The sequence below is a fragment of the Vulpes vulpes genome, chromosome 9 (assembly GCF_048418805.1).
Source record: "Vulpes vulpes isolate BD-2025 chromosome 9, VulVul3, whole genome shotgun sequence".
NCBI lineage: Eukaryota > Metazoa > Chordata > Mammalia > Carnivora > Canidae > Vulpes > Vulpes vulpes.
The window spans coordinates 96,551,799-96,577,045 of record NC_132788.1 but is presented as its reverse complement, the minus strand read 5'-3'; the positions used below and the strand labels follow the sequence as shown (position 1 = coordinate 96,577,045).

The window sequence follows — 25,247 nt, the reverse complement described above, 5'->3', positions numbered from 1 at the left end:
CTTTGCAGCTCTCAATGTTATTGGCTACTGTTTAGAATCGAGTTTTATTTACGTTTTTTTTTTTTTTTTAACCAATCCTATTGTTATGAAGCATTGGTAATCTATACTCGGTTCTCATAAATCCAAAAGCAACTGGGAGGGACACCGGGTGGCTCAGTGGTTGAACATCTGCCTTTGGCTCAGGTCGTGATCCTAGGGTCCTGGGATCGAGTCGTGCATCAGGCTCCCCTCAAGGATCCTGCTTCTTCCTCTGCCTACGTCTTTGCCTCTCTCTCTCTGCGTCTCTAATGAATAAATAAAGAAAATCTTAAAAAACAAACAAACAAACAAACAAAAAAACCCCACAAGTGACTGGAAGCTGCTGCCCTCAGATTTGACTTGCCTCTCGACTAGAACTCCAACTTGCTATCCCATCCTTTTCTTATGCTTGTGGATACTTTGTGATTTGTTTTAGCTGTCAACACCTTTGGGTGGCAGACCCAAAGTGCCACCAGAGTCTACTGGGGCTGTGTGCCCGTCTGAGCAGAAGGAAAACAGGCCATGCTCAGGCCTAAGCCAGGTCCCAATAATTGATCTTCAGCAGGCGCCTACTGGGTCCTTAGCTTGTGCTCTGGTGCACACTGCTATGGATTCAGGAACCAAACGAGGTCTCTGTCTCAGGAGGCTCCTGGTCTTTTGGAGGCTAACAACAATTCTAGAAGACAATTCTGTTGCAGGAGCACAGAAGAGCCACTGCCAACTAGCCAGGGGAACCAGAGAAGTTTTAAGAGGTTAGGGTTGTTTTTGTGTTTTTAAAGTAGGCTCCATGCTCAGTGTGGTGCCCCTGAAGAGGTGAGGTTTACAGGTGGTCCTGAGGCATGCACGAGGTTTGCCAGGTGGACCTGAGAGAGAAAAGTGATTCTGGCCAGGAGAGGGGCATAGGTAGAGACATAAAAGTGAGAGTGAGCACAGGACATCTGGGGCACGGTGAGAAAACCAGCATGGCGGAGCCCAGGGTATGCAGTGTCAGCAGAAACGCTGGATAGAAGGGCAGGGGCCAGTTTGAGAGAAAATGCCTAAAGGCTGGGACAGGATTTTTCTTCATAGGCCACCCAGAGCCATCAGGTAACATCTTTAGGATGAGAACTCAGTTGCCTGTATGTGTGGGTCAGATCAGAAGTGGGAGAGAAGAGAAGCCAAAGACCAGTGAGGAGGTTACTGCCGATGGCCCAGTAAGCAAACAATCAGCTAATGAGGCTGAAGGAGAAGTGGGGAGGAAATTCAGATCTAAACTAAAGCTGTAGGGAACCAGATTTATCCTGTGGTAGTAGAGAGGGTATGAGACGGGAGGAGATGAACAAGCTCCACGTAGAGCAGCTGGTCAATGGCAGCATCTTTCACCACTTAAGAGCACAGGAGAAGCAAGGTCTGGGGAAGAGCTGATAGGCTCACTATTGGATATGGGAAGTCTGAAGCGCCTGGGGGACCCCCAGGAGAAGGCATTCAGGAAGGTGGTTGGGAATATGGGCCCAAGAAACAGGAGAGAAGAATGGTCAGTGGCATAGCAGTAAGGGCTAAGAGGCTGGCTTGAAAGTTGGCTGGCCCTGCTTTAAATCTGGGTTCTACATTTGTGGGGTTTTGGTTTTTTGGTCTTTTTAAAAAGATTTCATTTATTTGAGAGAGAGAAAGAGAGAGAGAACAAGCAGGCAGAGACGGAGAAGCAGATGCCCCACCAAGTGGGGAGCCTGATGTAGGGCTGGATCCTAGGACCCCCCCTGGGATCATGACCCATGCCAAAGGCAGATGCTTAATTGGTTGAGCCACCCAGGAGCCCCTGGGGTCTACGTTGGTAAATGGAGTGCCCAATGAAAAGTTGCCTCTCTGTACCTTACTTAGTTCCCTAACCGGTGAGCCAGGACCCATTTTATCCAGTTCTCAGCATCACTGTGAGGATTAAACTAGACATAGTTGCAGACAACTCCTAGAAAGGGCTCAGATGATGCTCCCCACAGAGACAGTGCTCAGCACATGGCAGTGCAGCAAACTGAATGTTTTGTCTCCCCCAAATTCATAGGCTGAGGTCCTAACCCACCGTGTGTGGTATTCAGAGGTGGAGGCCTCTGTGAGGTGATTAGGTTATGGGGTTAGCACCTTACAACAAGCCCTCAGAGAGTTCCCTTACCCTTTCTACCATGTGAGGACACAACGAGAAAATGCCCATCTATGAACTAGGAAGTGAGCCCTCCCCAGACACTGAAGCTGCCAGGACGCTGATCTCGGACGTCCCAGACTCCACAGCCAGGCTGTACCCTTGGTCATGCGCTGGAGGCAACAGAGCAGCTTTAACAAGCTACGGATGCCTAGACTCTGATGTGGTGCTGCTACCATGCAAGAACCATCAGTGGTGGGGCCCAGATACTTGCATTAAAAAAAAACAAAAAACAAAAAACAAAACAAAACTCTCAGCAGGCTGAGAACTTCCATATTATTGGACCAGGAGCTCCATGACTAGGTCTACCTTGTTCAGCACCAGAGCCCCTGGCCTGGAAAAGGTTTATTGGTTTCCAGCACGGGGTGAAAAGCGCAGTGAAAGCAAGTGGAACAAGCAAGAAGGGAGCAGAGTGTGCCAGCCTGGGCGCTTCCAGCAGCATGGCCCGGCTCCCTATCAAGAACTGGGCCAACACTGAGTCAAATCATGTTATGGGATGGGCCTGCTCCACGCCCTCCATCCAAGGTCTGGGCGACACCAGGCCACACTCATCGGTGGGTAGCCACGAGATGCCACCATCAGGGAAGCTGATGTAACGGCTGAATAACAGAAGCTGGGACACGCCCAAGTCCCGGAGGGGCCTGAGGTGAGGGACTGTGGTCTACTAGGGTGGGTAAAAGGGGGAGTTCAGGGCTGACAGAGCATTCCTGGTCTCCTTAGAGCGGGGGTCATGGCTTCTAGCAGGCCAAGGGAGGGGGTCCCAGGGTAGAAGGGGTGAAAACTGGGTGTTAGAACCCTTCTCACAAAGGAGAAATTCTGGGATGCGAAGAGTTACTGAAGAAACAGTAAGAATTTGAAATGCCACAACTGGACATCACTCTTGTCTCACGTACAAAGGAAAAACCCTGAGGAACACCACTGTCCCAAGGAGATAAAGCAATGGGGCTGACTTTTCCTAAATGAAGGCCCCGGTTGTTTTTCACCCTCTACATCCGTTTTTAAGGTCCCAGCCACCAGAGCTTGCTGGAACCTGGGAAGGCCACACATAAAGGGCTACAAGAGGGAACCCCAATATTGCCAAGGGCATCGGAGCTCTCATTTGGTACCCTCATTATCACCTGCTATTCCAGACCACGAGGGGAACCTAACAGTGCAGCCTTTTAGAAGTCTGTCCCTCCAGCAGCACCGCATGTACATAAACCCCAGGAAAGGCTCATTTCCTTCCCAGCGAGTCTGCATCTGCCTAGGGAGTCCACCTCGCAGACCCAGAGACCAGCCGGGCCAGTCCCTGAGACTGACCAGCCTGTGACACAGGCCCTTCCCAAGCCTCTGGCTCAGAGGTTTCTTGTTTCTTTCTTTTTTTTAAAAAAGAATATTCTCTTCTGTGCTTATCTCCACAGATTTCAGAATTTCCTGTTATTAGTTCACGGTAAGGAGTTTTGTTCTGTACAATTCTGGACAGACGGCAGGGAGTCGGAAGGCCTGCTGAGACATTTCTGCCAGTGTTGTCACACTGGCGTTACTGAGAACCGCCTACTCCTCATTCTTACGCATCTCACAGGGATGTCTTGAAGCTTCCATGCTACTGCAGCCCGGGAGACCACAGCGTACCGATTATTTTTTTCTCATTTCCACAATAATACTTGTTCATGATTTAAAAAAATAGAGAGAGAGAGGAGAAAATTGAAAAGGAAAACCCACCCTTTGATTTCACCACCCATGGATCTGTACAATTAACATTTCGGTGTATATCTTTCCAGTCTTTTCTCTGTGCACTTGGCAAGCTAAAAACACTGAAGAATTTATAGGTCCGTCATGCTCATATGTTTCTAAAATATGTATTTGGCCCTGTAGTGGCATCTGTTTAAATCTGGAGCAGGGAGGTGTGATACGTTTCTATCAACCATTCCCCTCAGGGGTTAGCCCAAACTTCCAGTACCTTCCTTGACCTCTACCCACTTCCTTTCCTATTTCAGAAAAAACTGAGGCTGCCAGGATAGGCCACCAGCTTGGAGGATGAGGGTCCCAGCTAATCCTGGTCTTCAGGGGCTGCAGACTTTTACCTCAAAGCTTCTCCCTGTGTTGTGCCCACTCCAGGCTCTCCCTTGCAGCGAAGGTTCTCAAGTTTGTGTGTACTTCTGTCTCTGCTACCTCTCTCTTACCCTAGAGTTCACTGCTCTCTGGCACCCAACGTCCACACCAGGAACACCTCTCACCAGGTCACTGTACAACTTCCTGTGACCAAACCAGAAGATTGAGTCTATGCCCTCATCTCCCTCGAATCTCCTGTGACCACCAGTCCCTCCTGTCACTCTCTCCTGAGGCTGCTCTGCTCCCTCTGGGTGTCCTCCTGCCTCTGGGGCTGGGCCACTTGCCCTCCCTTAGGGTGCTGCCCACCCTGGGCCCTAGGGTTCCTCAGGGATCCCCCTACTGGTCCTCTCTCCTCATTCTGCTTCTCCCTACCCCTGCCAGTCCTCCCTGTCACACCCAGTGGTGATGCTCAATTGGCAGCTCCAACTCAGACCTCTTTTCGAGCTGTAGACATCTCCACCTGGTTGTTCAAGAGGCATTAAAGCCAAAGAAAACCAGCCCCCCAAATTCACCATGCTAGAACTGAATCTGTTCCTTTTGCCCCAGTCCACCCCTCCCATTCTCCCATTCTCCCTTCTCTGGCCTGTGGTTCATCTGTTTACTGTGCATTCAGGGTAGAAATCCGGCAGTCATCCCCAGCACTCTGAACCCTCTACCCCACATACTGGCTCTAAACTGTGCTTCAAATCCCACGTTCTCCCCTCCATGCTGCCATCATGGCCTTCATTCTGGCCCATCCTCACCTCCCCCAGATGTTAGAGCATCTCCTGCCTCTTCCCATCCTCCTTAACTATTTCCCAGAGTAAACTTTCTAAAACGGAATCCGGCCATATTATTCTCCCTGTCTGGATGCCTTTACAGGCTTTGCAGAGCCTTCACAAGGCCGAGCATCCAAGCGTCCACACAGGGCTACCACAACCCAGGCCTGGACCATTGATCCAGTGCCCCCTGGTACCCCACCGCCAGCAGTCCCACCCTGTGGACTACCTGCAGTTTCCAAAGGCACTATGCTTTCCAAGTCTTCCTCTTGTGCTTCTAGGGACCCTGCGTCGGCACGTCCATCCAGCCTGTCAGATACCTGCTTCCCTCTTGCCCTGGAACCAAACCTACTCAGAGGGATCACCTCCTCTGCCTTCTTCCTCACAGGCCCCAGGCGGCACCCAAGGCAGAAGCCATCACTTGGCTTTTGCTGCTCCGGCCTGTTTTTATTTGTCTTAGAACACCTATCATTTAAGTACATGGCTATAAATTTCTGGAGGACAGCAACAATGTCTTTCAACCTGCATTGCCCAGGGCCTGGCACAGAGCATGTATTCAATAAACCCAAGCTGAAGGATAATGATGATACAAGACATTTATTGAGTGCTCCTATGCCAGGCACAATTCCAAGAGCTTTACTGTATTTTCTCAGTTAATTCTACCAATGAACCTGTGAGGTGGAGACTCTACTGTTCCCCATTTTACAGATGAGGTAACTAAAGCAGAGAAATCAAGCAATGTCCCAAGATTATATGGCTAACAGGAAGCAGAACCAGGATTCGGACCCTGGCAGTTTGAGTCCAGAACTCTTGTCTCTACCAGAAGGCAACTTAAGTATTTACCAGATGTTGCTGTTAAGTGACTTGAAGAGGCTTTTTAAAATTGCCTTAAAAAAAAATTGCCTTGATGCTATAATATCATTATCCTGCCAACAACTGCACATGAACATTAAGACTGAGACAGGCCTGTTTCAATAAGTACTTAGGATAACAACAGTGTAAAAAGGACACAATGGAAAAGCACCAGAGAAGGTTCCGGAGAAATACCAACAAGTCTAAGGACTCAACATCCCCATGCATTTTAAGCAACAAGGATGAAACCTGTTTAAAGTGTTTCAGGGGCCCTGGGATTGAGGCATGAGTGCACCTGCTGTCCAGGCAGAAACTCTCCCTCGATTAGTTCTGCCAGGAACAGACTAGCCCCAGGCCTGTATCACAGGCCACCTGTCTCCTCCACAAAAAGGTGGGAGGTAGGTAATCCCCAAATGGGTCACTTTCCTCTCTCTGGAGCCAGAAGGATTTTTCAGTCAGAGTTTCTAAGTTGTAGTAGCAGGTACGAGAAGTTGCCTGGCATGAAGAAGAATGTAGCAGCCTGCTCAAATGACCCCCGAGGAAACTGACCTGACCTGGGGAATGGGTCAGTACTTCTGGCTGCACCCAGCACTGGCTTATTACCCAGCATGCTGTGAGAGGGCCCAGTGGAACTGCCGTCATGCTGCCATGCTACTGGCCCAAATACTTGCTAACCTACTCTGTACACGGTGTGTAATCGATAAGGTCACCGAGAGAGGCTCCAGAAGGGAATACCAAGTGAACACGGATGAGTTTTGGCAGCTGAAACTGAAATCAGTGGCCTCCAATGGTCTAGGACATCAAGTGAAGTCTCTTTATAGTGAGGTGTTCACAAGATGGGACTCAAAAAGAGGGAGGAGCAGGCTGACAGATGTAAATTCTTTTCCTTAACAATGTGGTTAAATTGATTTATATGCCTCCTGTCAAATATCAGATTTGGGATCATTTACCATGAGGTTATTAATTGATTAGTTAATATATGGTCAGAAGGGTTTACAGATTATTGCAATTGTGCAGCACTTGGCTTTGAGATTCCTGGCAGCCAGGGCAAAAAGAGACAAACTATGCCTCTTAGCTTAAGAGGCTTCCAAGAGACATACATTGTTCCAGATCCAAATTTTCTCTTATTTATTTATTTTTTAAAAGATTTTACTTATTTATTTGACAGAGAGAGCACAAGCAAGGAGAGCAGCAGGCAGAGGGAGAGGGAGAAGGAAGTTTCCTGCTACACAAGGGGCCTGATGTGGGTCTTGATCCCCGGACTCTGGCATCATGACCTGAGCCGAAGGCAGACGCTTAACCCACTGAGCCACCCAGGTGTCTACCAGATCTAATTTTAAAGGGACTCCTTCAGGATTCCTGAGAAAGCTCACAGGATGAAGAATTAAAATGTGTCTGCAAAGGGAAAGGAAAAAATGGCGATGCTGGGGGTGGGGTGGGGAGGGAGACATGTACCGAGATAAGAGTCTCCAAGTCTGGTTTGTTTTCAAGAGGCTGCCTCCTCCAGGCTCTCAGAGCCCCTCTAGACCTCTGAAGTGTTTCAGGAACACAGAAAGCTCCTTGATACCACACACCGTCAGAGTGAGTGAGGAGAGGGCGCCTAAGACCAAATACTGGTCTGACTTGGGTGCTGCCCGTGCCATGCTGCCTCTAGGCCAGGCCCCTGGTCAAGTGAGGCCCCTTTGGCCACTTTCTCACTCCTTCTAGGCCTATCTCTTTCACACCACTTCCCACGGGAGCTTCACCTCCAACAGGGCTCATCACACATTTTTGAGCGATTTCCCTCTTCCCTTTTCTGCTTGAGCTCTGCATGGACCCGTTTCCTACGGGACAGGAACGAGAGGAGGAATGGGGTTCCTATGGGACCAGTTGGAGGAGATGACTACTAACTGGTCCAGAAAGCTTCGGGCAGTTGCAATTGTTCTGATTGTACAACCAAGGTAAGAATTTCGACACTGGAAGTGGTCTATAATGGTTTGGGGCAGACTAAGAGATTCTTTTTTTTTTTTTTTAATATAACCTAGTAATACTAACAAACTCAAATGATAAACAATGCATACATTGTTATACATTGTTTATAACCTGTGGAGATAGTTTTTTTCTGAAGAGCTATATAAGCAACGTGAAAGACCAAGATACAAAACATTATAATCCTGTTAAGGAGCTCCTTAGGGCCGTGCAGTGACCCCTTTCTAAAAACACACTCCCCCTGCATTGTTAATAAGGAGCCCCTAATTGGTGCATTTTCAGTGTGAGATAGAGGCTGCCTATGCTGCCCCAGGGCCTCCCATCCCTCTGGACACACTGCATTTTGCAGGACATGTCATGTGCAGGGAGAGAGGAGAAAGGCAGGTGGCTGAAGAGCCTGAGGTGGGTCATGCCTTCGGGATATGTTTGAAATGCTTCCCTTATTAATGGTAGATGTTACGTTTTGGGGCCCAGTTTTCTTTGGGGCCACCAGCAAAACACTGATGAGAAGCTGACTGGCGTGTGGGGTATGGTCTATAGTTCTTACTCATTTGGGAGTAGAAGCCATGAGAATCATTGGCTCCTGCATCCAAGTGCAAGGGGCTAGCCTGAGGAGATCCCCAGAGAGGAGGCCACAGGAGTCATTTGGGATAAAAGGATGCATACATGTGAGAGCAGCTGGAATGCCAGGCCAAAAACCCTCCTGCCGCCCTCCTCTCGACATGCAGTTCCCGGACTCATGTGCCTTCTAGACACCAGTGACCTCACCTGAAGCTGTCTGATCCTGACCCTCCACCAGCCCTAAACCTGGCTATCTCCTGCCCACCTGGCATTTCTGCTTACATGTGATATAGACACACCTGTCCAGAACAGAAGCCTTGATTTTTCTCCAAAATCTGTTCTCCTTGATTCTCCCATTTAATAAATGGCATCAGCAATCCCCTGGTGGCTCCAGCTAAACACTCTGGAAGGCATACTCTCTAGTCCCTCTCCATTCTGTCCACCCTTCTGAAGAGTGGTTCTTCACCCCGATACCCAGGGCTCTATCCCAAACCAATCAGAGCAGAACCTCTGGGGGTGGGGCCAAGGCACTCCTACTTCTTCATAGCTCTCTAAGGGGTTCTCATGTGCAGCTAGGTTTAGAGTTGGTGGCTTAAAATGTACTTCTGCCCTTTCACGAAGATGACGCCGAAGGCGAAGAAGGAAGCCCCTGCCCCTCCCAAAGCCGAAGCCAAAGCAAAGGCTTTGAAAGCCAAGAAAGCGGTGCTGAAAGGCGTACCCAGTCACAAAAAAAAGAAGATCCGCACCTCACCTACATTCCGAAGACCCAAGACCCTGCGTCTCCGAAGGCAGCCCAAATATCCTCGAAAGAGCGCCCCCAGGAGAAACAAGCTTGATCACTATGCCATCATCAAGTTCCCCTTAACTACTGAGTCAGCCATGAAGAAAATAGAAGACAACAACACACTTGTGTTCATTGTGGATGTCAAGGCCAATAAGCACCAGATCAAACAGGCTGTGAAGAAGCTCTATGACATTGATGTGGCCAAGGTCAACACCTTGATCAGGCCTGATGGAGAGAAGAAAGCATATGTTCGACTGGCTCCTGACTATGATGCTTTGGATGTTGCCAACAAAATTGGGATCATCTAAACTGAGTCCAGCCGGCTATAAATCTAAATATAAATTTTTTCACCATAAAAAAAAAAAGTACTTCTATCCAGTTTCTCTGCTCCCACTTTGGTCTAAACCACCAACCATGTCATGTGTGGGCCACTGTCATCCCTCTAGTACTCCCAGGTCTCTGCCCCACCTTGAACCCCCCCATTACAAGCACAAGGCACTGATGGTTTCCCACAGCATTAAAGTAAAGAGCAAAGTTCTTGTGAGGCCCCTAGGGCCCTGCACAATCTGGCTTCTGAGGTCCTATTTACATCTCCCAGCTCTTCTTGCCCTCACTCACCACGCAGCCATCACTCTGGTTTTAGTCCTTTCCTCAAACACACCAAACACATGCCTCCCTGTGGGCCTTTGCACCTACTCTCTCCTCTTCCTGGAAGGCTCTGCCCTCAGGGCTTCATTTGCCTGACTCATAGCTACATGCCATTTAGGTCTCAGCTCGAATGCACCACTCAGAGGCCTTCTGCACCCCCCCAAAATCACCACTACATCATCCTGATTGCACTCTTTCATTGTCTTTAAAACACTCATCAGTGTTCACCTTCTGTGCTCACGTCTTCACTGCCTGACCCCCTTCCTACATGAGGATGTGAGCTCCAAGAAGGCGGGGATTTTTGGTCTGTCTTGACCATGGCTGTATCCATTGTTCAGAAAGGACCTCCCACATAGTAGGCACTCAATGAGCACATCCTTTACTTTATCCCATTCATCAGTGCCCCCAGGGCCCTTCCTCCTTGCTGCCAGGGTGATTCCTATAAAATGACAACTAGATCTTGCCATTCTTTATTCAAAATCCCCAGGGGCTCTCCATGGCCCCTTGTCATCCAACTGCTCCTCTGCTACGTTGGCACTCTGCCCACACCGCCAACCCAAACCCACTCTCCTCCTAAGTTCCCACCGTCCCACAGGGCTCCTGGGTGCCTCGAGGAGACACATGCCTGCATTCCTGTGCCTTCGTGCACGCTGCCCTCTTCCTGGCACACCGTCAGTGTCTTCCTGCCCTACCACTCTACGCTTCTCTTGCAAGAATTGGCTGGCGCCAATTCTGGATGGCGCAGCAGCCATCATTGTCTAGCCTGGTTAGCGTCCCCCTTGTTTTTCCGCAGCAACCCGTGCTTTCCTCTGCCAAAGGCTTTTGTCGCATGGGGCTAGCCTCCTCTGTCTCCTCTGGGCAGAGGGCACTTCGCCTGTAACCGTGTACAGGTTTCCACTGCTTTCCTTATTTATTTTATTTTATTTTATTTTATTTTATTTTATTTTATTTTATTATTTTATTTTATTTTTTATTTTATTTATTTATTTATTTATTTATTTATTTATTTATTTATTTATGATAGTCACAGAGAGAGAGAGAGAGAGAGAGGCAGAGACACAGGCAGAGGGAGAAACAGGCTCCAAGCACCGGGAGCCCGACATGGGATTCGATCCTGGGTCTCCAGGATCGCGCCCTGGGCCAAAGGTAGGCGCTAAACCGCTGCGCCACCCAGGGATCCCTCCACTGCTTTCCTGAGTTTGTGTTCTGTCACTTTGCTTTTTTCAAAATTTTCAAAAATTTAAAAAAGATTTTATTTATCCATTCATGAGAGAGAGAGAGACAGAGAGACAGGCAGAGGGAGGAGCAGGCTCCATGCAGGGAGCCCGATGTGGGACTGGATCCCAGGTCCCCAGGATCATGCCCCGGGCCAAAGGCAGGTGCTAAACTGCTGAGCCACCCAGGGATCCCTGTCACTTTGCTTTTTATGAAAGACCTGCTTAGTACCTGTTTTTGCCAACTGAGAGAAATCAGAAGAGGAAGTTTGCTTTTACAAAATGGTAACTGCTTCCTTGCTTTATGCCATTTCACGGAAGGTTTCACAGGAACACCACTTTCAGATGGTGGGGCAGACCCATGCGGCACATCCTTCAGGTGCCAGCTGGTCCATGACCCTGTCAATGGTGCTAGCACGTGCAGAAGAGGTGCTATCCGGACTTGCTGCTGATGTGTGACTGAGCCGGGAAAGGGGCTCTCCCTGGGGCGGTTAATGATCCACCGCTGGAACCAGTGGAAGTGGAGGCCCTGGAGGAGGCAACCTAGCCCAGGACCCAGAGTCTCTATCTGGCTTTCCCTGGGGCTCTGTTTTGCTGTGTGGCCAGTGTCAATGCCAGCAGCAGAGCTTTCCCCTTTCTTAATTTAAACACACTTGTCCTACGCACTCAAACAATCAAGCTGCAGGAGGTCTTTATCGAATCATGCACTCTCACTTTTCCCATACGAGATAATGAACAGGAAGGAGGATTTAATGCCAGGGTACACGACATTCAACAGCCACTTGCACAGCTTGGTATATTTAGCTAAGTCATTGGCTAGAACGCCACTGCTTTACCCGCAGATATTCACCAAAGGGCACTTGCTGCCGCCTGAAACAGGCTTGTCCAGCTTTTCAGGAAAAGATGAGCCTCGCCCAAACAAAGTGAAGGTCATTTCCGTGTAGGTTCCTGGAATTGGATATGGCTTAAATTTCAAGAGCACCTAGCTGCAGTCCTGTATCCACTGGGAAGCCCTGCCCTGACCCAAGCCCCCAGCATGCTTTCCACTCTGATGATCTGTCCCCCGTCTCCATGGTTGCCTGACCCTGCCTTTCTAACTAGAGGCTAGGTTTCCCCCAGACCAAACTCTTCCTGTAGTAGGCTCTGTTAACATATACACCAATGTATGTATGGACTCATTCAACCAAGATAGACAGTGTCTCCTCGGGAGGGGTAGGGGGGTGGGGAGGGAGGCGAGTTCCTTTTCCCACCCCAGCCCTGGCCCTCCTGTTCTCCACGCTCCCAAGGTCTGGGGGAACATGCAGGCTGTGGCCATGCCAGGGCCAGAGGAGGAGAGTGTGGGCTGGTTAAAACGAGCCCAGACATACTCACGGGGTCCGTCAGCATGGCCCGGCAGTGAGAAGCCAGGGCCAAGAAGGCCAGCAGGTTGAACACGATTCCGTTGATGATGCTGTACACATAGTCTCGGGATGGAATCAGCATGACAAAGAGGACCACAAATTCCGCATAGAGGACCAGAAACCAGGTGACAATGGCACAGGCAATGCCACAGCCGTCGCGGATAAACCACATGGTTCCCACAGGACTGGGGTGGGGTGGTGGGACACACTTCTCCGGCTGGAGGTATTCTGGCTTCCGCTCAATGTCTCGGAAGTGGTGGGTGGGGATAAGCATCATAAGCTATTCTGTCCATACTGGCATCTGGAAGAAAGAAGAAAGGACCCAGAAAATTGGTGGTGTCTTGTTATCAAGGAGGCTTGACAAAATTACCTTTCTAAAGTGAGCCATGAGTCTCTATGTGTGAACTTCCTGCAGAAAAGCTGCCTAAACCTTCTGTTCCTTTAAAATGTGAGTTCTTGGGGTACCTGCGTGGCTCGGCCCACAGGTGTCTGCCTTCGGCTTAGGTTGTGATCTTGAGGTCCTGAGATGGAGCCTCTTTGTGGGCGATGGGGTCAAGTGGAGAATGTTGGACGATGTGTCCAAAGATGTTTTTGCACCACCTGGCTGTGGGGCTTCGTGAACCTTCGTGTCCTCACCTGAGGAGACACCCCCCTTTCAGCCCCAGCCTCCTCCTCCCAGGGCTGGTGAGGCTCGAGGGAGTCAGAGGTGCTTGTGATGAACGCTGTAGACTGTAACAGCCCACATACCATGGACTCCAGACTCATTCTCTCTAGGAAAGACATCCATTCCTTCTGAAACAAGTACTGAGCAACATGCCCCTTCTTCCTAACAGCTGCAGCCTGTATCTCTGGAGACCGCAATGAAATAACTCAGGATCGATAATAAAGTCTATCTGTCCACAGCACGTTCCGCAAGATGAAGAAAGTACAGATTTCCCTCCTCTGATTCCCCTTATCTTACTCAGCGGCCTGTTGCATCACCAGACCAGATTCTCAGTCAGAAACAGTGCTGGCGCAGGCTAGCTCCAGATGGAGGCACCATGGAGAGACCACCAAAGCAGTCTACAGCACAGCCAGTGACATCTCAGGCTTCTGAGAGCTTCAGTCACTTTGTAGCAGAGGAAATTATTCCTAAGCACCACTGGCTATGCATGTTTTCTGAAGACGGGCTCTAAAGGGCACGGGCAAACCTTCAATGGTTGTGTTGGGCTTTCCTTACCCTTTTGCTTTCTTCCTCCCCTCCAACAGAGAAAGAGCATCTGAACTGAATATGCTATAGTCATGACAAGTAAGGACATGTCCAAAAAGCTGAATGGGCAGAGCAGTAACAGCTACTCAAAATGACAGACATTCTAGAGTCAAGAGTTGCAAAGGCTAATGATGGAAGAATAAGGCCAGGGCCTCCCCTCCCCAGGGTGGCAGAGAATTAATAGCTGAAAGGCAGTTAGATGCGTACCATGTACTTGTCCAGAGAAATGTTGACTCAATAAATAGAGTGACTATCACATGCTGGGTACACTGTGCTGGGAGCTGAGGGACGGGAAGTCATGACGTATGGAATAACCATCCCAAGTAGAGTAAAAGCAGTAGTTCCCGACAGGCCATCAGCCAGAATCTTGGAATAAAGCAACCTTGTGCTCTCCGCAAGACAATGGTAATCGGTGCTGCCAGTTACAACCTACAGGCATTAAAGATGCAAGGATACCCTCTGAGGCAGTCCTTTTTTAGAATGAAATATTTTGTAAAAATTAAAAATTATATTGGGGAAGAATACTTAATCATATTGAAGTATATTTATTATATATTATCAAATAATGAAAGCAAATTAAAGACAAAATGTAAAATATCCTATGTTGATGGGGGAAAAAAGTATATGTGTGCCTAGAATAAAAAAAGAGGGGGAAGCCAAAAAAAAAAAAAAAAAAAAAAAAAAAAGCTCACCATTTTGACAAGCATTCTCTTGGTTCTTCCTGCTGCCATACAGATTTGTAGGTATTTAGGCTCTAAATGCATAAGGTTTTACTGGACCACAGCCATGCCGCTCGAATACATATTGTCTGTCTGCTTTTATGTTACGATGGCACAGCTGAGCGGTTGTGATGAGGCTGTACGACCAGCAAGCCTAAAGTACGTATGCTCTTTTTTTTTTTTAAGATTTATTTTATTTTTTAAGTAATCTCTACACCCAATATGGGGCTTGAACTCATGACCCCAGGATCAAGTATCACATGCTCTGGGCAGCCCCGGTGGCGCAGTGGTTTAGCACCGCCTGCAGCCAGGGTGTGATCCTGAAGTCCCGGGATCGAGTCCTGCGTCAGGCTCCCTGCATGGAGCCTGCTTCTCCCTCTGCCTGTGTCTCTGCCTCTCTCTCTGTGTCTCTATGAATAAATAAATAAAATCTTAAAAAAAAAAAAAAAAAAGAATCACATGCTCCGCTGACAGAGCCAGTCAGGCATGCTTTCTCTTTAGCTTTATATAAAAGTTTGCGGACCACTGGTCCTAGGCAGTTGTTACCTACCAGACAACTGAGATCTGTCTTGGCTCCAGCTTTCCCTTGCAGAAAAGCTCAGTGTGACTGGGATGGTTGGTTACAACTCACCCCACCCCACCCCACCCCACCCTTGTCTGTGGCAGCAAAGCCTCCTGTCATTTGCAGCCTGAGGGTCATCTCACTGAAACCCATGTACTCCGTCAAACTGTTCTTCAATTATCATAAAAGGTGTGGTTTTCTGAAATGGATGATCACTGAAAATAAATATTAGAGTAACGCTACTGTTTAGAGATTTCCAGTGATTAAATTATGCTCATGGTATATTCAGACTAGTTGACTGTATTCTCCTCTAACAATTACTCATTCTTTTTTTTTTTTTAAGATTTTATTTATTTATTCATGAGACACACACACACACACACACACACACACACACACACAGAGGGAGAAGCAGGATCCATGTAGGGAGCCTGATGAGGGACTCGATCCCAGGACTCCAGGATCATGTCCTGGGCTGAAGGCAGGCACTAAGCCGCTGAGCCCCTCAGGCATCCCACTCATTCTTTTTTTTTTTTTTTAATTTTTTAAAATTTATTTATGATAGTCACAGAGAGAGAGAGAGAGAGAGGCAGAGACACAGGCAGAGGGAGAAGCAGGCTCCATGCACCGGGAGCCCAACGTGGGATTCGATCCCGGGTCTCCAGGATCACACCCTGGGCCAAGGGCAGGCACCAAACCGCTGTGCCACCCAGGGATCCCGTCCCACTCATTCTTGATTGTACACATGGCAACAACTTGGCTAGAGTGATGCTTTGCATATGTGGTTTGTGGAGGAATAGACCCTTCCGTGTAAGTAAATTTCCCAGTAACTGTGACTTGTTCCTGAGCAGATATACGTTTTAACCATTAAGATGGTTAAGATGGAAATGAAAAATAAAAAATGGAAGTGAAATAAAAACCAGACCAAAAAAAAGAGACTTTAGCTGTTTCTGTCTTAAGTACAATAACCATCCATTTCTTTGGAATGATGCACAGTTATTACTGGGAACGTCAGTTACTGGAGTGTGTCAGGTCATGATGTCCTCGGAGGTCATGGGGATTCACTGGGCTCTCGGCCTCACACCAACTGGCTTGTTGAGACTACTAGAATTCTAATTCCAATATTTCCTTTGTATGGTTGTCTTTCTCTTCCGTTCCTGGCTACCGTCATTTCAGTGTCTACAGTTACCAATTTCCCCGACAAATTCTCCATTTATGACTGCTAATTGGCTGTAGGCTGGAAAACAAATAAATCTACATCATGTTAGGTTTATTTGTAAAAGAAGGGTATTTATTTTAGATTATAGGCCTTTAGGGACCAGCTGTTATGCTCTCCTGCCATACAGTTCTGCAGGTTGGAAGCCCTGTCTTTTATTAGCCCTGGGCCTGGCATGTAGTAGCCGCTGACGGTGTGTGTTCATTACACAAATGCTTGAGTTTAGTAAAATGCCCGAGCTTTGTGATCCCAGGTCCCCCTCTGGAGGCCCTGTCTGCTTCCTTTCAGGGGTGTGGCCATATCCTAGATGGTGGATGATGTACCAAGTAGGACTCTGAAGTAGGTGGACTGTGACTCTTATTTAAGTAACCAGAATATTCCATCCCTCAAACAATGTCGGACGGAAGAGTGTATAGAGGAGCTCTGTTTTCCCACTGCCCCTCACTGGTGAGGGAGAATCTATGATCTGGGCAAGCACTCAGACAAGGCACACCTGGCAAGATTCAGACACCAAGTACTGAACTGAAGTTCACATTCCACCCAACACTTTAGAGCTTCAAAATACCCTGTTCAAAACCAATCAAGGCATACCACTATAGAAAATTTATTTAAGCCCAAGGCCCGAGCAATGGAAGTAGCTTTCCAATAAGGATTTGTTTCTTAAATTAGCCAACTGGAAATCTGAGAAATATGAGGAAAACTCCACCTCGAACAAATTATGCACATTCCCTTCACACTGCCCCTAATGACAACAACAGCAGGAAAGGCAAATGTTGACCTCTTTTCCTTTCCTATTTTGAATTAGAGAAACTCCAATCCTTGGGGTTGAGGAGTGGCTCTTTGCCCATGACCTACTCCCCACGAGTCCTTGCTCGTGACCACTGGGCAGAACTGTTTGCTTAGGCCAAGCTGTGCACATAAGGAAGCTGGTGGGCCCCAGGGCCTTTATTCCTGCCCACCAGCTCATACCCTCAGAGGGGTGGTCTCCTCTAGTCCTCTTCCACCACATCTTTCATTCCATTCCTTTGCCCTATCGATCCTCTCAATTCTCCTGCCCCCCCCCCCCTTTTTAAAAAGATTTGATTTATATATTCATGAGAGGCACACAGAGAGAGGCAGGCACACAGGCAGAGGGAGAAGCAGGTTCCAGGCAGGGAGCCCGACGTGGGACTGGACGCGGGCCCTCCAGGATCACGCCCTGGGCTGAAGGTGGCGCTAAACTGCTGAGCCACTGGGGCTGCCCAATTATCCTGCATTTAATTCAATTCAAAAAACATATTCACGGAGCAGCCATTAAATATAAGGAACTGTGTAGGGGGTTCACACACAAGGGATCATGAGGACAATAATTTGTGTGTGCTGTCCAGTTCGGGTCCTGCCATTCCCCTCTCCCAGTTCCCAATCTGCTAAGACTAGCTTTGTTCTACTAACCTGCAAGTCCTATTTTGTTTAGCGTTGGAACCAGGTACCTGGCATGAATATAAGCTCAGATCGTTATTTGAGTGGATGGATGCAGAGACAGATCTACCTCACGATGACCCTAACACATAGGTTTCTAATGAACAGCACAACGGAGAAGCAAATCGTACCTGCTCCCTGCAAATAAACAAAGCCCAGAAGTGGGATAAATAGACTTTTTCATTGCCAGGGAATCCAAAGGGAGGGGATCTGAGCAGGGCGTGGAGCCAGGTGAAGTGTTCTGCTCTGAAAAAGGCAAGGACAGTGGTGATGCAGGTTGTGGGGCTGGATGTCCAGGGCTGTGTGCCTGCGTGTGTGCATACGTGGGCTGTGTTGGGCATAGGAAGTGGGGGCGCTAAGTGGAAATGAAGCTTTAAAGGTAGGGTTGTTACGTAGGCTATGTTTTACAAGGCCTTGAGCTTTAAGATGAGTTGGGAGTTCACCCTGGAGGTATTGGTGAGGCACCCCAGGCTCTAAGGAAAGCTATAGGGACTGTATTCGTGCTATAACAATGCTGCTCTGGCACTGACAGGCAAGACAAGATGAGGCAGACAGGAGGGCTCGGGGTCCATCAGAGGCCAACGAGCCCAGAGAGGCACTGAGGGAACAGGACAGAGTTCCAGTTGGGTGGAATAGGATTTTCTGCTCCTCTTCCATCTTGTTTCCAAAGAAAGATCAAAAACAATGATCATTTGGCAATTTTAATCATAATAACCTATGTTGTATTTTTTTGGCCAATGGTTCCGGAACATTAAAAAGAGTTGGCTTTGCCATATGTTAATAATCCATGCCCAAAGTAATTATTCTTCTACCTGCCAAAGGAGCACTCTGATGCCCAGAAAGGTGAAAGGACTAAGCCTTGGGGGTAAGGAAGTCGTAGGAGGATTCACAGTGCCAGAGGAGTTCTGGAGCTCCCAGGAGTAAGTGATCCAGAAGATAAGGAAGATGCAGTGTCATGTCAGAATGACCTTCTGAGCTCTGTGATATCTGAGTATGTGGGAATTCTAAGGAAATCATCTAGTCTTCCTTCTTAAGAGTTTCAGAAGCAAAAAACTGAGAAATGACTGAAAGGAGTGATAATTTTCTAAAACAAAAGCAAAACCAAAAACCCCCTACATCAGGCCCAGAGAACTGCCTCCAGATCTATAACTCACTTGCTTCATTATACCTGACCACAAATGGGTCCTTCCACTAACCCAGAGAGGCAGACACAAATATATTTAGTGAAATGCAGTCTGGGGCTCTACAAACCCCAGAGTTTGGGGTACCGGGTTGGCTCTGGGGTATGAACTCATGACTCAATTTCCATGCTGCCTATCCATGGCTGAGCAACACAAATGGGTTTGAAGGGTGATGCTACGGCCAAGATCACAGGTCCCATATCAAATTGTGGCCTATCTACATGCTGGCCAGGCTGGATGCCTAGCCAAGTGTTGACAATTAGTGATGGCAAGAGTCCAGATATAGTGCCTGTAGTTATCATTTGTTGAATGAGGGGGAAACCTCATAAATCCATCACCTGCCCTAAGAAAACTGACCCAAAGCCCAGGCTTTATGCGCAAATGTCAAAGCCACGACCTTCACATAAAACATGTAAGTTCTGTATTGGATATACCGGAGCCCCCACTGCCTTCTCTATCCGGCAAATGTCCTCAGGAACCGCAGATCCTCTCAGATTGCCAACTTCACCAGCTTTCATGAGATAAGATCCTGCCCCAAGTCACGGATTAGTTCAGCTAGATCTAAAATCCTTAGAAGCATCTCAGAGTACTTTGTGAAGATTACTTTCCTAAGACACCACACCCACTCACATTCTCACATCCACACATGCATTCATGCACAGCACAGAAGGTTTTGGGGACTGTACAGATTAAAGTAGCATTAACACATCCAACCACTAAGGCCTGTATGAAATACATAGACTGGCTGAATAAACTCAAATCAGATGTAATTATTTACCCTTGGCTTAGAGACAAAGGTCATCCAAATACTCAAAAAAATTTTTTTTAAGGACTAAACTTTCTGGCTCCCTACTAGTAGGAACTATGCAGTTGACACTTAATTTCATCAACTCCTTAGCTAACGTCATGAACATCAGCAAGGCAGTAGAAACCCTTAAATCAGAGGCATTTAGCTTAGGTCAACATTTGTTTCAGGTGATAGTTAACATTTTAATAATTCTAGTATTATGCTGAATTGTTGCGGGGGTGGGGGAGAGGGGCTAGTCTGGTATCCTCTTGAACTTGCCCTAAACACTGAATTCTCACCTAAACGAAATTTTACTACATTAAAAAACTCAATCTATCCCTACAAAATCACTTAGAAGGTCCCCTGAAAGAAGGCAGCATTTTTTCTGGTACTTCTATCATCTTTCTCAATTGAAATTCATCTTAACGAGTACATCAATAACCTTCGATGGTTTAAATCCTCCTGTCTCAAGAATATGGTGTTTGCCTCTTTTAGAACTTCTCATATTTCAGAGTGATAGGACTTAAAAGCATTCAAAAGCCAGCCCTACAACTTCAAAGATGAATGAATGGTCCAGGTCCTACACACTTTAGAAAGGTATCTGAGGAAGTAGAAGACTAAGTTATCTAAGCTACAATTCTCTTAATTTGTGAAGGATCTAAAAGGCTTGTTAATTTTATACCCATTTTTAGATGGCTCTCAGAAAAACAAAAAATGAACCATGAATTCTTATGTTTGGAATCTTTCATTAAAAAACCAGAATGAGGGCAGCCCCAGGTGGCTCAGTGGTTTAGTGCTGCCTTCTGCCCACGGCGTGATCCTGGAGATTCAGGATCAAGTCCCACATCAGGCTCCCTGCATGGAGCCTGCTTCTCGCTCTGCCTGTGTCTCTGCCTCTCTCTCTCTCTCTCTCTCATGAATAAATAAATAAAATCTTTAAAAAAAAAAAACAAACCAGAATGAGTCACTAAACTTCTTTTCCCAAAAGGTAAGGGTGTGGTTCAAAAGAAAGGTGCCTTATCACTTGCATCACAACCTGCCAGCCACGGAAAGCGTAGAGGCAGGCAGAGAGCGCCCTGGCCTGTTCTGGAAGATCGTCACCAACAAGTCTACATGATTTCTCCCTCTGCAGGAAGATCTGTCATGCCCTGCCTGTCTCTTACCTTCTGACATACTCAACCCTGAGCAAAACACTTACATTAAAAAAAAAAAAAAAAAAAAAAAGTAAAACATCACACTCCCAAACTGAACCCTATAGGCGTTGAAGTTGACCGAGAAAATCAGGGAGGGGTTGGTAAGTTTAATTTACCTTCTTGCCTCCTAACTGGTCACCTTCATATAAAACAGACTCATGTGCACACTCAGATTTCTAACAGTAGGCTTTCATTTCAGAACAAAGTCTGGGATTTGGACAGCTCACGGACGCTAACACTTCTCTCACTTACCACAATGGACTATTGTACTACACCTGGCCAGGTCACCTCCTGACTTCTAAATCTACCGAAAAAAATACATACCCACATAGAGGATGCCATAATTTATGTCACAAACAACTGGGGATTAGTAGAAACTATGTTCATCTGGGTAACACGGTCTACTCCCCCCCCCCCTTTAAAGGATTTATTTACTTACTTACTTACTTACTTACTTATTTATTTATTTATTTATTTATTTATTTATTATAGATAGATAGAGAGAGAGAGAGAGAGAGAGAGAGAGAGACAGGAGGAGGGAGAAGCAGGCTCTACGCCAGGAGTCCGACGCAGGACTGGATCCCAGGACTCAAGGATCGCGCCCTGGGCCAAAGGTAGGCGCTAAACTGCCGAGCCACCCAGGGATCCTCTACTTTCCCCTTTTATAGGTGTGCTTTATGATACGTTATAACAAGGAGGAAAATGAATGAGACTTTAAAACAAGACCGTGCATTAAGATTCACTGGTTAAAAAAAAAAAAAAAAAAAAAAGGTTCATTGGTTCAAAAGAAAAGATCACAATCTGAGTCAGAATTTTGGAGCTGGAAGGAGCCTTAAAGACCACCTATTAGGGACGCCTGGGTAGCTCAGCGTTTGAGCACCTGCCTTCGGCCCAGGGCATGATCGTGGAGTCCTGGGATCGAGTCCCACATTGGGCTCCCTGCATGGAGCCTGCTTCTTTTTCTGCCTGTGTCTCTGCCTCTCTCTCTCCTCTCTCTCCCTCTGCGTGTCTCTCATGAATAAATAAAATATTAAAAAGAAAAAAAGACCACCTTACCTATTAGATTTTAGCCAAACTCCCTCTGTTTCATAGATGAGGACATCAAAGTCCATTTGAGATTTTGTCTAAAACAGAAGTTTTAGGGCACCAACATGAACCAAATGCCTAGGATGATTGAGGACTTAGCTGAAGCACCTCACTGTAACTCTTACAACAACCCAGCACCTTAACCTCCTTATACCTCAACTGGATGAGGTACATTCGTCTTGGGTGATATTCCCAAGGTCATACAAAGCGAGGGAGTGGTAAGGCCAGGATTCAAAACCAGCTCTGCCTGCAACCACAGCCTGAGCACAGCACATGACTTTCTTTTCTTTCTTTCCCAGAGGGGGAGGAGAGGGATGACCAAGCAGGAAACACGAGTTCTGCTTCCTACTCCCTCACATACTTGATGGGACCTGAGGAAAAGTCACTTCAACTTCACTTTGATGGCTTTATCTCTAAAGTGAGTGGGAAGGACTCAATCTCTAAGCTTTGTGACTCCTTTTGAAAAAATCTAAGAAATGGACTCTAAACAGCCTTTGCTTCCACTAGCTCCTGGAAGCCTACTGTACCCATTCTTAAAAATATATATATAAAAAAAATATATATATACTTTTTCTTTCTCCACTGAGCCATTGGACTGAGTTCTAGCAGCTGTCTCTCCAGCTCTTCAACAGATCATGGCACCCAACAGACCACCTTACACATGCTGGCCCTTGAACACATGGCCTTTCAGAGAGACACTGCAAGGATGACCTGACCTCTTCCAAACTCTCGTCCAGCTTGTTCTATAGATGAGTAAAGAAACTCAAGGAATGAGCTGCGGTTCCATAAAATGTTGAGAGAGGTGACTAACTTCCCCTCTCGGTTTAATGGATCCTATTTGCCACTGGCTCCTGCTGCCATCACTCTGCATGAACTCTTCCTTCCAGAAGTCTGACACCCAGCAACAAAAATCCTTCCAAAGGCAACAATGTATCACTAACCCAGCTACCTTCAATACTGCTTGTCAATGAATGTGTCACTCTCAAGGTATGTGAACCCTTGCTAATCAGGGGCTCTGGTCTCATCTGACACTGAACTGCCTTCTGGCCTCTGTCAGGGTAGGTTCCATCTGGACATTCCTTCCTGGATGTCCATTACCTGCTAGGCACTGGGGCTGCATGCTAGACACATCTCATTCTGTACGATCTTCACATCTACTCTACTGTGTAGATATAAATGCTGGCTTTCCCGTCCCTTTTGAGAGGAAATTGAGGCATGGAGAGATTTGCCTAAATTCATACTTCTGAGAAGCAGTGGGACAGGGTTACACTCCCCACCCTACTCTCATTACAGGGCCTGCTTTTTATTCTTCACTATAACCATTAATTTTGCCCAGTAACTAGAAAAAAAGGGAACGGTGTGCTGGTGCTTCCACCATGATCTTGGGTTACTTACCATTTGGCTCTCATGCTCAGACATGGTTATATGGAGATGGCACTAGTGGATGGGCCACGTGTGGCGGTGTTCACAGGCCATAGGCCTGAACTTAAGCATTCTGTCCTCTAAGGTGGGGCCCTGGCTGAACACCAGCCAACATTTGATCTTGTCTTAACCTAGGAAGCAGGAGGGATGTGAAGCTTCAGCTAGGACAGTCACCCTAGGACTGAATGCCTAAAATCTGCCTCTGTTGGGGAATGCTTCTTGTAGGGCTGAGTTCTAGCGTGCTGCTTTTTCGCAGAGAAAGCCCACCCATGCTAGGCAGAAGACCAGCCAGCAAAGGGTCCCACCTGAGAGTGCTGAAAATGGCACTTGACTCCACATTGTGCCATGTGCAGACATGCAGCCACTGTGACATCACCCAGGCAAGAGTTGAGCTTTTTTAGGGACTAAGAGCAAAGGCCCTTGGAGGGATCTGAGAGAAGAGCAAGGGGAAAGAAAGAGAACCAGTTCCTCCAATGGCACCAGGCATAAGAAGGGAAGCCATTTAGTTTCAGATTCCTGTTGATGCCACTTATCCCTGGCACAAGTAAGTGCCACGCAAGAGTGGGGCTTTGGAAAGAGCTTGGGACCAAGGAACTAGGCTGTCCATGTCCACAGCCCCGGCCTACCAGGCAACAGGCTCTCTGAAATCTATTTGAGGACTTTGAAGACAGATGGGAGCCTAGTGCTAAGTGAATACAGAAATGGGCTTGGAGTCAGGAGGCCACAGTTCTACTCCTACTCCTGTGGCTCACTACCTCCTGATTTCTGGCAAGACAGTTGCCCTCCCTGGGCCTCAGTGTCCTCATCTATAAAACGGAGGATTGAGCTGAATGCTAAGATCCCTTGCAGGGTTGACATTCTGCTTCTTTTGTTCTCATGAACAAATTCAGTATTTTCTTTGTTAATTTCTTGGATTTTTTATATGTTTACCAAAAGTGTCCCTTAACTTCCTTTTCCCGTTCTTTGTTCATATACAGGAGGAAATCCTCCAATAATGTTAGCCATTTTCCTGAGAATGCTCAGTGTTTCAATCAATTACCATTTCCTTTTGTTAATTCACTTAATTTTTTTTTCAGAGTGAAAAAAAGCACTAGAAAGATGCATCAAATATTACAAAGTGGTAAAAGAGAGAAATCTTTAAAGTGAAGCAGGACCATTTTTTATTGTTTAAATATATGTATATCCACATCGGTTCTGAGCTTTACCATCTGGTAAGATATATGTTTTGGGTAAAATGAGGCCCAGAACGTTTAACTGACTTGCTCAAAATTGCAAAAAATGATCTGTGGCTAAGCCCAGATTGCTGGAATAGACATCTAGTAGTCTTTGCACCAATAGATCATTATCTTCCTAATCATCTTGCCTTTCTATATTTTCTGCTGCTACTTCTTGGTTTAGAAATGTACACTTTGTAGCAAAGTCAAAAGTTATTGCAACAGAACTGTGGCTAGAATTGCATTTGTCCCACTAGGCTTATTTTTCTAAGGTAAGGTATCTATCTCATCCAAAGGGATTCTGTCCTCACAGACCCTGACCAGGAGAAATTCATGTCTCAGGTAACCTAGAAAAATCAGAGTTCAACTGCCAAATTTCTACATACCAGGAAGGTTACAGTTTGGAGGAGATTATGAAAAGATGGGAGTCTTCCTGGTATTCTCTGGCATTTCTTGGATGGATAATTGAAATTAGGTGGGGCATGGAACTGGAGCCTTCTTACCTTTACAGTCAAAAGCCAGGAATAACCTGGTCATTTGTCTCTGGAAATCTGCTTCCAAAGAGGAAAGCAAAAGATTAAAAACATGCAAAAACAGAAAGAAACTCGAGGGTGCATGGCCTCTGCTTCTTTTTTTCTCCCCCAGCAGGTCAATATCCAGACTTCGCTCTTCCATTTCTATTTGGATTTCTGTGGC

General features: G+C 47.0%; 1 protein-coding gene across 4 annotated transcripts in view; it reads right to left on the bottom strand.

The window, feature by feature from the left end:
* The window catches only part of ZDHHC3 (zDHHC palmitoyltransferase 3), a 54,689-nt gene that overhangs the window by 25,481 nt on the left and 3,961 nt on the right, over nucleotides 1-25,247 (bottom strand). For all 4 annotated transcript variants that reach the window (XM_025989294.2, XM_025989306.2, XM_025989288.2 and 1 more), the window contains exon 2: nucleotides 12,436-12,765. In XM_025989294.2, the coding sequence (XP_025845079.1) occupies nucleotides 12,436-12,741 (306 nt within the window). In that variant the 5' untranslated portion in view covers nucleotides 12,742-12,765. The remainder of the gene's footprint in view (nucleotides 1-12,435; nucleotides 12,766-25,247) is intronic.